Source organism: Rhizophagus irregularis, chromosome 9 (assembly GCF_026210795.1).
Source record: "Rhizophagus irregularis chromosome 9, complete sequence".
In the NCBI taxonomy this organism is placed as follows: Eukaryota; Fungi; Glomeromycota; class Glomeromycetes; order Glomerales; family Glomeraceae; genus Rhizophagus; species Rhizophagus irregularis.
Genome location: NC_089437.1, coordinates 62,692 through 76,424, shown reverse-complemented (window position 1 = coordinate 76,424; position 13,733 = coordinate 62,692). Strand labels below are relative to the sequence as shown.

Below are 13,733 nucleotides of genomic sequence, written 5' to 3'. Positions count from 1 at the left end.
TAAAGGACGAGTAGGGTGGTGTTCAGCAGATTCGAAGGCCTTCGGGTCCCTGGGATATGTCCTTGCGCTTCGGTTGTGGTGTTGAATTGTCCCTGTTAAAAGGTGGCAGGGATGATTACATTATGGCTTAGTGAAGATGGTGACGATGACAGCCCTGCACTCCGTAAGCGCTTCAATAGAGGGTGCGAAAAGTAGTGGCCACTAAACTTACAAAACACTTGTAAAATAATCACCAAATATGGACTGTCCCAAATGTGTGACTATAAAGAGAGTTGACTATATACCACACTGGGAAGACGACCCAAGTTTATACTCACACAAGGATCGAACGTAGCATGGGTTTCTGACACAGTTATACTACCCACTAGCACCCATCAGAAGTGAGCAACCACCCACGTACGGCAGATATAACAGAGCAGACATCTAGAAGTCCTTCCATGATGGTTAGCTTAGAGGTACTGCAATACTAAGACTACTAATATGGCCTCACTCAAAGCCCACTACAGGTCACGATTACCATACTAGCCCACCATAGTTGTAAATCCCCCAGTAGTAATAGTAGCGACTACTATGGACAGTAAGCTGCTGAGGTCTCGGGATCACCCCTTTATTATAAGTAACTAACCCAGTTACCCAGGGATCACCCACCAGTACGTCAAAATTCACTGAGGAATCGAACCTCACCTTAGAACCTTATATACCTGTGAGCCTACGAACGTCTCCAATCAGCCTAAACCTATTAGAAGGTAAACTACTGCTAAGACATTGCACTTGAGACTTTACCATCTATGAGGACCATCTAGCGTAGTAAACCTCTACAGTAAAGTTTACCACACCCTTAGTGGTATCGCAGAGTGACCACCAAGACAAGAGCTCACCCAGATGGTATGCAAGCAGTGACCATCCAGACAGGACAATAGGCTTCCCAATGGCCTCATAGGGAACGCTAGGAGGACACCACGACTCTTTGTTGAAATATGCCGCCGACCGGTACATACTAATTTACCATGATGCAGTCCAGCCTACACTAATCCCTGTACCTTCACACTATTGGTAGTAGTGTCCGCAATAAAATTCTTTTAATTTTCATGATCAGCGGAATCGAACCTACGACCTCACCATACTCAGGCTTCACGAGGGGACTCACGGACTAACCAATGAGCCAAGGGTGATCAACCCTAATTTTTACTTAAACAATTATTTATTTATAACTTTTAAATTATTTTTTATTACTAAATTTTTATTTTTACATCTATCTTTTTTTATAATTATATTTCAGCTTTATAATTTAAATATAATTAAATCTATTTACTTTACTAAAAATGGCCAATTTTTTGAAATATTTTTATAGACCTAGATACAATGGCTTTCAAAACAATTGTGCAATTATTTTGTAAAATTTTTAAAATATATCAAGATATATTTAAGGTATTTTTGAGATTAAAATATTAAAATAATATTAAAGTTAATTATATTATAATAATAAAATAATAACAAAAATATTAAAAAATTATTGTGATATTATTTTGAGTTATTTTTATAGACCTAGATACAATACAATTACAAAATAATAGCAAAAATATAATAAAAACATTTTGATGTATTAAATGTATTTTTGTAGTATTTTAAAATTATTACAAAATCATTTCAAAAAATTGGCCATTTTTAGTAAAGTATTTTTATAGATTTTTATAGATTTTTTATTATTTTTATTATTACTTTTTTTAAAAAAATTTGCTACTGTATTAAAATAATTTTTTAAAGTAAAATTATATTTTTTTTATATAAATTTCCTTTTATTTACTTTATTTATATTATACTTAGATCAATTCTTACTTCAAATTAAAGCTTATGCATTTAAAATTAAAATCAATATATAAAATACATAATATAAATATTAATTACCTAAAGTATTTCAGATTTGATCTAAAGTAATTTTTTTAAAAAAAATAATAAATTCAATCTAAAACTATTTTTTTTAAAAAAAAAATAAATTTTTTTTTTTTTTAATGATTTATATATGCTTTATTGATATTAAGTTTATTAGTCCGGAGCGTAGCGAAGGACTCTTTATGTTCTATCCATGGTGGTACAAAATATCCCGTTGTCCGTCCGCTTGTTCTTTGAGTCGACGTTTAATTGGTTCTTATATCACACGAAATTATCTCAATCGGTTAATTGAGCATGTGATTATCTACCTATATACTGATAAGCTCCGGACTACGTAACGGTTTACCGTTTCCCTAGTATACCATACAAACAAATTATCATGAGCTATATCCACCCAGCAGGATGCAATCATCAAAATACAGGTAATAAGAGAAAAATAATAATTGATACTATACCAATTAATTTAAACTACAAGATTTTAAGTTTTTTTTAAGTTTTTTTTTTTTTTTCCATCCCTTCCTTTTTCTTTCAAAATTAATGAATTTAAATTCAGAGTAAAATTAGTTATATTATTATTAGATCTATTATAATATTGTTAATAATATTTTTTGTTTTCTTATAAGCCCAACTATACCACCAGTTATTACTAATTAGTAAACACATCTGATCTTGAGCTTTTTTTCCCACTCTATAACACTTTGATAAAATGTGATTTTCATTTAATGAATTTTCAGACTGTACTGAATCCAACTCAATTGAAATATCATCAAGTACTACAATTTGATCTTCCTGTAAATCTGAACAATTGTTCATTTTTAAAGTTTGTTTATCCTGTTTTAAGTGTTTAGCCTGTTGGTGAGAGGATTTGAAATAACAATCCATATTTTCAGATTCATTTAATTTTTCTTTTCTTCCAATATTTCTAGTCTTTTCCCATGCAATAGTAGCATTACATCTTGATATCCAAATTAGTTCTTTAAAATGAATAATAAAGGAGTCCAGCAGAAGTGAAGCCAAAAATAAAATGTTTTTGTTTCTGAGAATCCAAATATTTGTTTTAAAATTTTGGAAATATTGGTGTTAATTTTAGCTTCCAAGTCCAATGAGCTAAAATCAATAAATTTTTTGTTGTCATGTTGTAATCCTAGTATCTGGTTTAATTTCTCACTTATGGCTTTAGATGTGTTTTCTGGAAAAAAAAAATAAATATATTTAGCTGTTTTACTTTTTTTATATAAATACTTTTTTTTCTTTCTAAGATATTATTAATCATTTTATTTCATTTTTTTTTTAAAAAAATCAGTTAAAAAAAAAATCAGTTAATATAGCAATTTAAAGTAGCTACTTAGTTTTTTAAAATGAATAAATCTTTTTTTTTTACCTTTATTTTATATTTTTTTTCTAAAAATTCCATTAAAAGTTTTTTTTTTTTTGCAGGAATTTTTTAGAATAATCATTTTAAATAGTCATTAAATTTTTATTTATATTATTAATAAATATTTTTTTTAAAAAAGATTCAAAATTATTCTTTGAAATTTACCAGTTTTATTATATCTTCATGTTTAAAAAATACAACTTACAATAAAAAATAAAAAAAATATCAATAATTAATTTAAAAAAAAAATTTTAAAAAAATTTTGAAAAGAAACTTTAAAACTTATTTAAGAAACTGACCTAAAACTAGTGTTTCTTATGAGTCAAGTTAAGTTAAATTTTAAATCAATTTTTTATATGGTAAAATTTATTCTACGCTAATTTTTATAATACTTTAACTATATTATTTATGTTATACGAGTTTATGTGAGTCATTTTAAATCACATATCTACTTAAATAAAGATAATTTCTATAAAATAAACAAAAGAAGAAATAGTTAGTTTTTTTAAAATAAAACAAAAAAATTTAAAAAAAAGTTTTGAAAGTAAACTAAACTTTCAAAATTTACCAATCATATTTATTTAAAATCTGAAAAACTTAGTTTACTAGTATTTGCAAAAAAAGAAATAAAATTTAAAAAGTTTTAAAAGTAAACTTTACTTTCAAAACTTATCAATCATATTATTTAAGATTCAGAAAGTTCAATATATATACTGGTCTTTACAAAAAAAAAAAAAATTAATAAATTAAAAAGTTTTAAAAATAAACTAAATTTTTAAAACTTACCAATCATATTTATTCAAGATCTAAAAAACCCAGTTTACTGATATTTGCAAAAAAAAAGAAAAATTGAAAATTATTGATCATATTATTCAAAATTCAGAATTTAAAAAGTTTAATATTTGCAAAAAAAAAATTAAAATAATGAAAAAACAAAAATAAATTTAAAAAGTTTTGAAATAATAAATTATTAGATAATAAATTGCAATCTATCATATTTAGAAAGATAATCTTATTACTATTTAATTCATCCCAATTATATAATTCTAAAGAGCTATTAATATTAATCATTTTTTTTACAATCACTAAATACTGAAAAATTAAGTAAAATGTTTAGCAGTACAGTAAATATAACTGAAATCAAGAAATATTAAAATGCTGATTTTTGACATTTAGTTAAATATCTCATCAGCTAATAATCATAAAAGATGAAATTATAACAATAAGTACTCAGTGGTATGGTTACCCTTTGGGGATAATAGGATACTGGCACAATGATGCCTCAAAAAGAAGTAGAGGGATGCCTAGCCGTATAAATACTAGCAAAATAAAAGATGAAATTATACCATTCAATTCATTTTAATGAGATGAATCTAATAAGCTATATTGCATCTTTTTACAATTACTGGTTGCTAATTTAATAATATATACATATATTTTTTAATAAATTTAATTTTTATATACTTTTTATAGTTATACTTATTTATAATTACAAAAAATAGCTTATTTTAAATGTATAACTATAAAGAAAATTGATTATATAGGAAAATAAAATACATATTAATTTTATTAATTTATATTAAATAATAAAATAATTCTAATAATTTAATAATTAAATTTAATTAAATTAATCAAATAATAGATCTATAATTTTATTTATTTTTTTTATCAATTGTTTTTTTTTAATTTAAATAATATTTTAGTTTTTTTAAAGATTTTTACTTCAAATCACTGGAGATGATTATCACCGTTGGCCAGAATTATCAATTTTTACCGGCACTATATTTTTTAATGCTGGTCGATCATCATAATTTCAGTCACCGGTGATCATCACCTATGGTGATAGTTAGAAAAATTCTTTTTTAAATTCTAATTTAAAATTTTAATTTTATATTAAATTTTATTATAAATAATATTAAAATTTTATTTAATTAAAAAAAAATAAGTTAATATTATATTTAAAAATCATTTAAATTATAGGGTTTAAAATTTGAACACATTCCTCCTTTTTGAAAATTTTTAAATAGTAAATTTGTCGATCTTTATGATCATATTATGATCAGCAAATTTACTATTTAATAATTTCCAAAAAGAGGGGGTGCATTGCAACGCACCTGCATAAAATTATTATTTCCTAAATTATATTTTAATAATATTATTCTTTAGTAATATAATTTAAAATAATTTTAATAAGATCTTAAATAATACTAAAATAACTTAAATTCTATATAACAAAAATTTTAAAATGAAATAGTCAATATTATACCTATAAAATGAAATAAATAAAATGAATCTAATAAGTTTAGAATCATTAAAATCTAATTACTAATTCTCAAGATAATAAAATTTAAAGTCAAAAAGTAGTGAAAGATTATATATATTTTTAAAGAACTATATCAAATAGTGCCATGTAATGATATCTGGTTACACATGTCATATTATTGAAATTTCATACTACATCAGATGAAAATAAATTTGTGTTATATCAAATAAATAAAATAAAGGTTTATTTATAACTTTTTTTCACTCTAGACTTACAACAGTTCTATTTCTTAGTATAACTGTATAACTTTATATATTTGAAATTAGAATTTATTATAAAATTTATATAAAATTAGATTTAAGTTTTTAGTATTATTTAAAGTTCTATTTCAGTTAATTTTACTAATAAAAAATTATTTGTTTTTAATAAAAATCTAATTTGAATAATAATATATATTATATTATATTTAGTTTTAACAGCCAATTAAATTATTATTTATAAATTATATAATTTTATTAAGTATAATATAAGATTTTAGCTATTTCTTTTTCTTCTTTAATAATTACATCATAAATGTTTAATACTTCTTTTTTTTAATTAAATCTTGTAATATAATTAATTGTAAACCTTTTCTAATTAGCTAAATTTTAGTTAATTTATTAAAATATTAAGGTTTTCAGTTTTTTAAATATTAATAAACTAATATTATAATAATAAAAAATAATAAAAAATAATAAAAATTTCTATTTTCAATTATATTTATAATTTTAGACATATATTTTATTATTAATTTTATTTTATTAATATTTTTAATTTTATTTTTGTTTTTGTTTTTATTTTTGTATGTGTTTTTAGTTTTGTTTTCATTTTAATTTTTATGTTTATAGTTTATAGTATGTTATTTTGGTTTGCTTTTTGATTACTTTTATTCTTAATTCTATTGGTAATATAATATCTAATGTTTGATCGGACTGGCCTGGAGCTGGAAGTATCATTCATAGAATATTTGTGATTATTATGTAATCCAAATATATTCTAATAAAATGGTACATGATTCAACATTTAAAAAAAAATAAAAAATAAAAAATAATAAAAATAAAAAAAATTTTTAGTTAATATTTAAAAAGGTAATATTTAAACTGAACTTAATTTCAACTAAATCAAGAGGATATACAACAACTACATCTATGGAATAGAAATTTCTTTGTTCATACAACAGGTTTTAACCAAGAGTTGCCTATCCCATTTGTACATCTAATGTTAAGGAATCTTTTCCTGAACAAGATATATTTAACTCAGCTTCATCATTAATAAATCAGAAAAAGCTACACTAACAATTGCTTCCCTTTTTTTAGAAATATTTATTACTGAATTTTATAAGGTTATTTGGCAACCACGTTGTGACATAGTTGCAGATTGGGAACGTACAAAAGGAATTAAAAAGCAAGATTTAAGGAAAAAAATATCAGCACAACAACGTATCGTATATGAAAGAATTCCAACCCAGCAAGTGGAAGATGGTACATATGACCTAAAGGGAAGAAAAATTTTCAAACGTGGTGAACAGTGGTCAGTTGCTTTAGAAAAAACAAGACAATATATAAATCAATTTATTAAAAATGGAAATAGGGTAATTTGGAAGGCATATAACAATCTCAAATTATATAAATACAAATATAGTTCTTCTTTTTGTTTAGAGGGTAGTGAAAGCATTTACTAAAGCCATATGATGATGATGATCCTATATAATCTGATAGCTACTATGGGAGGATATAGGTGAATTTCATAAGGTGATGGTAGGGCACGGGAGCAATCTTATGGATGGGGGACCGGTTTGGAGTTTTAAACAAATTAATTATACATGTAACAGAACTTTCTGTCTTTTATATAATTAATAAACTCACAAATTGCACTACCTTGCAAAAAAAAAAAAAAAAAACTGAACTTAATTTTTTTATATATTTTAAAATTATGTATAATTACTATATATATATTTGTATACAGTTATTATATATATATATATACTTTTATTATTTAGTTAATAGGATTATGCAGATTTTTATAAACTGATATTTTTATTAAATATAATAATAGTATTTAACAAATAGAAAATAATAAATAATTTAAATGACAAGTAATAAATGACTTATTAAATAATAAATAATCTATATCATTTGAGATTAACATTATAATTCTGGTTTACATTAAAATCATGTAATAAAATGTTAAAATCAAATGACTAAAATGACTAAATGACAAGTGATTAGACAAATCCTTTAATGGTACTGATGATCAAATCATTTCTGAAAAAAACAGTCTACACTAATTTCAAATTTTTTTTTTTTTACAAGATGAAGCTTTTATTAATCTATCGAAAATACAAAGTATACAAGCAATTTAGAACAAACAACAATGTACCACCATTTAAAACAACTATTTTCATAATAAAACTAAAAAACAATCGTTTAAAATTATTTCTACGAAAAAAAGGTCGGTCTAATTTGACAAAGTAATATATTCGGCGTAACCCGCTGTCATACATCCAAATAACGATCATGAAATCTATACAAATTAGTATTTTTGAGTTCTAACTAATTTCTATATTTGTACAAATAGTCTGTCAAATGACTATCATTTATTTAAATATTCATTAATTTTAATTTGATCGACATTAAACTCACTTTTTTTCTAAATTGAAAATGTTAAACCATTTTTTTCCAAGCTTAAGTAAGAATTATATTGAGATTTTAGATGATGATGAATATTACGATATTACAATTGAAGTTGGTGATGACCCAAATAAAAAAATATTCCGTTCGCATATGATTATTTTGTGTTATCGTTCTCCATCTTTACGAACCTTGGCTTCAAATCAAAAGAATAGTGATGGTGCCTTAGCTCACGTTAAATTGCCAAATATTACTCCAGAGATATTTCAGATTATTTTAAAGTAAGTTAAATTTTATAAATTAATTTATTAATAAATTATAAATATATTCTAAAATTTATTATATAAAATATATATCAGATATATTTACGGCGGTATTATCACATTAAACGAGGAAGATATTCCAGAAATACTACGAGTGTTAGGTGCTGCTGATCAACTTCACCTCCAAGAACTGGTTGACTTTTTACAAAAATATTTAATTGAGAATAAATCTGAGTGGATGGAACAACAATTTGATCTTATTTATCAAACAAGTTTTCATTCTAATTCTTTATTAGAACTTCAGCAATTTTGTACGGATTGTATAACTAAATCTCCTGAAAAAATATTTAAATCACTTGATTTTACTTCACTTCCCGAAAAGTCTTTAATTTCACTTATTGAACGAGATGATTTACAAATGGATGAAGTTAAAATTTGGGAGCATGTGTTAAAATGGGGCCTCGCACAAAATCCAACACTCGATGTGGATCCTACAACTTGGTCAGCTGATGATCTCAAATCGATGGAAACTACTTTACAGAATTGTTTACCTCTAATTAGATTTTTTGGTTTATCATCTAAAGATTTTTTACGAAAAGTTCGACCTTATAGAAAACTTTTAAAACATCAACTTTATGAGGATTTATTAGCATATCATTTAGACCCTGAAAATGAAATACCAAATGATATTTCATTTCCTAGATCTGATGAACTTTGTTCAAAAATTATTAATATAAATGTTGTATCCTTAGTTTCATCATGGATTGATAATGCGGATATTAAGAGTAAATTTGCTCATGTAAAGGAATTATATCTACCGTATAAATTCAAATTGTTGTTAAGGGGAAGCAGAGATGGTTTGACTCCTAAAAAGTTTCACGAATTATGTGATAATATACCTCGCACCGTTACTTTCATTAAATTAAAAGAGACAGAAGAAGTTATTGGAGGATACAATCCTTTAATATGGAAAGGTTCATGTGGTAATATGGAATGGGGTAAAACCAAAGAAAGTTTTATATTTTCTTTTAAGAATAAAAATAATTTTAAAGATTCAATTTTAAGTCATGTGAGAAGTATTGATAGCGCTTTATTTTATCATATGTATTGCGGTCCTGCATTTAGTAATGATCTTTATATAGGCGTTGAAGAAGATGATGATTCAAAAGAATATAATTTTAATATTTGTCAACAAGAGAGTTATGAAAAAAAGATAAGAGATACGGAGGATGTATTATCAGTAGAAGATTACGAAGTGTTTCAAATCGTGAAAAAAGAAGACTAAGATTATGATAGATCTTAGCTATATTACATATTATATTTTTTTTTCTTATTTTATATTATTCATTTTTATTCTGATTTTAAAAGTATATAAATTTTTAAATAAAGTGATCAAGATATTTTGCCTACATTGAAACCCGTAACCGTAATACCATAACAGGTAATGTATTTTTAGCGGCATAATATAATAACAGATAAATGAGCAACTTTTTACATTAAGTAATGCAAATTAATTAGCTAAACTGTTAATAATACTAGGAGAATTTATGATAATAACCATTAAATATACTGATTTAACCTAAGAATTCAATTAGCACTATGTTATTTTGAGCAGTATTATATAGTATTAAAACAAATTAGTTAAAATTTAATAAAATGTATTTTAAAATCATGTGATTTAAATGACTTTAAATGACTCAAATAACTATTAAATAACAAATAATATAGTTATTTTCTAAATTAATTATTTTTTATATTTTTATATATTATGAGCTAATTCATTTTTTATTATAAAAAGGAAAAATGCGTTTATATTCTTAAATAAATATATATCTTACCTCCTTATGATGCTTAAAATATTTGTAAAAAAAAAAATTCTTAATATACAAACTTTTTTTAAAAATATACAATATATATATTTGCTTATTATGCAAGTTTACTTAAAATATTAAAAATAGTATTAAATAATTTTTTGACTTATTTAACAAAACTTTTTTCAGATTTTTTTTTATTAAATCATATAATATACTATACCAATACATATAAATTGTTAGTAAATTAGAATGTAAGCCAAAATCTAGTTCTTACTAGCATTATAATTACTAATAATAATTTCAAAACTTATATAATCAATTAATCATTAACTTAGTTAAATTTACAATTTTAGGTAAAATTAGCAATTTCTATTTATATATGGGATGTTTGAACTCAGGTCATGTGATTATTGCAATTTTGACTAATAGTATAAACTTCAAAATTAGTAGATAAATGGATTTTTGCCTGCTCTACAAGTATACCTAAGGCATTAAAGGTGCTTTTGAATATCAGTTTTGACTTTACTTATAAATAATTTATTTTGCCAATCGCTTTTAAAAAATTTGGAAAATGATCAGCAAAAACAGTTTTTCATATATAAGTCAAAAACGGCATTCAAACCCTCTATTGATACCTTAAGTAAACTTGCAGAGCAGTCAAAAATACATATATTATATAGAAAAAATAAAAGGGTGTGATATTGGTGTCATTATATTTCACATGACTTGTGTTCAAACACTCTGTGTAAATTTTGAAATTTTTAATTAAAAATTATATTAAATTATATTACAAATTATATATAATATTAATGTTAAAATTAATACGGTGGGTCTTGTAATCTATCAAACAAAGATATCAGAACTACACACTAAGATGATGTATTTCATACATCACCTATCTGATTAGTCACTATAATCACCTAACAGTGTACATATGGGGTTTCATAAAGAAATGATGAATGGTTTACAAATTAATAATATTAGTATAGTTATTTATTAGTTCTTTTACTTAAGTATTGTTATCCTGTCAACAATTAAAGCTGACTGAAAAACTTTAACGCTTTAACAGGTGAACTGGAGTTTAACTTAATAGAAGAGTCTTAAGTTAATCACAAATAATTACGTGGAATAATGTTAGATGTTCAGTTAAAGAAAATAGGTTTTTATTAAAATAATGTAAGATTTTAGATACGATGGAAAATATAGATAATCTCTTAGTTGCGAAATTAACTATCTTGAATTATACTACTGGGAATAATACTCTTTTCGTATAACTTGAAAACTACAATACAATTCTTAACTATCTGTGAAACTATCTAACTAACTACTCCTTCAACTTGGTAAAATCCTATCACTATTTATAATAAAATAAAAATGAAGAATATTTGATAAAATAAATAAAACAAATAAATAAAATAAATAAAATAAAACAAATATAATAGATAAATTAAATAAAATAAATAAAACAAATAAATAAAATAAATTAAATAAATTAAATAAAACTAATAAAATAAATAAATCAAATATATCAAATTTATCAGATTTATCAGATTTATCAAATAAATCAAAAAAATCAAAAAAATCAAGGGATCTACAAAATAATATACAAAATTTTCTACATAAAATTACTGCACCACATTTCTATTTTAACAGTATATTACTAACATTATTTTAATAAATTTGTAAATGTATTGCGGTTATTAAAAAAAAAAATTAAAATTGATATATATTGCCACTGGCATTACACTGCCAGTATCATATATAGTTATAAAATTATATGATATGATGTAATACTAATGTAATATTGATAATAAATTAAATTTTCATTAAACTTTTTAATTATTTTTTTTTTCTCTTTTTATTTAACATCATAATTACACTTATTTGTTTTTTTCTCTTCCTTTCAAATTTAACTTATAATATACAAATTACAAATAGCAAAATTATTTTAAATAATACCAAATAAGATGATATATATAAAATAAAACTTCAGATTGGTGATTTATTTGATAATTGAAATTCTGTTCATATTGCAATTGAAGCATATAAAAAATAGTAGGATTTTATTATTAATAAATGATATTGCAAGAATCTTGATTTTATTGACAAGTCTATTATTTGATATAAGAATATATCTATTAAAAATTTGAAATAAATTAAACTAAGAAAGTTAAAGATATTAATATTTATCATGATATTGCAAGTATTGCTATATCAAAGAATAATAATTTTTATTAATCAAGTAAGTTTATTGAGAAATATTAGGGTTAGTTAGGGTTAGTTAGATTAAGAAGACACTGGTGACTTTATAATATAATTATATTATAAAGTTACTGGTGTCTTAAATTAAGTTATGTAAGTAGGTAATAATATAAAATAAGTAGAATTAATGAAAAAAACTCTTTTCAGGAGAAAGAAAAATTATATTTTATATTTCTTTATTAATATTAACAACAATAGAATTTAATTTAATAGAAGTAAATAATAGGAATATTGGAGACTATTTAGCTAAAATGAATAGCTCTAATAAAATAGATAACTTTAATATATAAAAATTTATATAATGTTAGTATATTATATTCATGTTGAACATTAAAGTATAGAATAATAATAACAAAGTTAACTTAGAAAATATTAATAATTTTTACTAAACAAAACTAATTTAGACTAAAGAATAGTTTTTTCAAACCACTTAACAGTTTTAAAGAGCAATTTTATATTTATTGGTCAAATAAACAATATGACAAAATAGGAGATCAGAAGTAATGTTAATATATTCAAGAAAATGGAATAAATATTATCAAAAATATAAAATCCATTTATTATATTTATTCTTAGCATTCTTTTTATTTAAAATGTTTTGTTTTGTATGGTGTATACAGTCTTAAGCCACCACTTTTTATTATATCATCACGATGTTAGTCAAAATAATTTATTAATATTTATTATTAACACTTATTAAATATAAGGTATATTGGTAAAATGCATTTAAGTATTTACTTAAAATACTAATAAAATACTAAATGGTTAATAAATATTAAAATTTAGTACTTATTTAATATATTAAGCATTTTTTGATGATTGCATCCTGCTGGATGGATATAGCTCATGATAATTTGTTTGTATGGTATATAAACTTAATATCAATAAAGCATATATAAATCATTAAAAAAAAAAAAATTTGTTATAATAGTTAGTCATGATATATGTATTTCACGTAATCTGTTTTTATACTAAATAAGGAATGATCGCTTTCAAAAATGACAATATATAACATGTCTTATCATTCTTATTGTTTCTCTCTAAGTTTGTTGTCAATTATAAATTAGAAATAATAATTAAATCGCATTACTTTTATCTAGTCTATAATATTATCATTACCTTTTTACTTTTATCTAGTCTACAATATTATCATTACCTTTACTTTCTTAAAATGATTCAATTTGAAAATAATTACGA

At 22.9% G+C, this 13,733-nt stretch overlaps 1 protein-coding gene across 1 annotated transcript; it reads left to right on the top strand.

Moving 5' to 3' along the window:
- Nucleotides 1-8,227: 8,227 nt before the first annotated feature.
- OCT59_029064 (uncharacterized protein) lies at nucleotides 8,228-10,119 on the top strand (the record flags this gene model as incomplete). The annotated part of the gene is made up of 2 exons (XM_025323010.2): nucleotides 8,228-8,478; nucleotides 8,557-10,119. 2 exons carry the CDS (start codon nucleotides 8,228-8,230, stop codon nucleotides 9,743-9,745), a joined length of 1,440 nt encoding a protein of 479 aa, XP_025164757.2. The 3' UTR covers nucleotides 9,746-10,119.
- Between the last annotated feature and the right edge of the window lie 3,614 nt (nucleotides 10,120-13,733).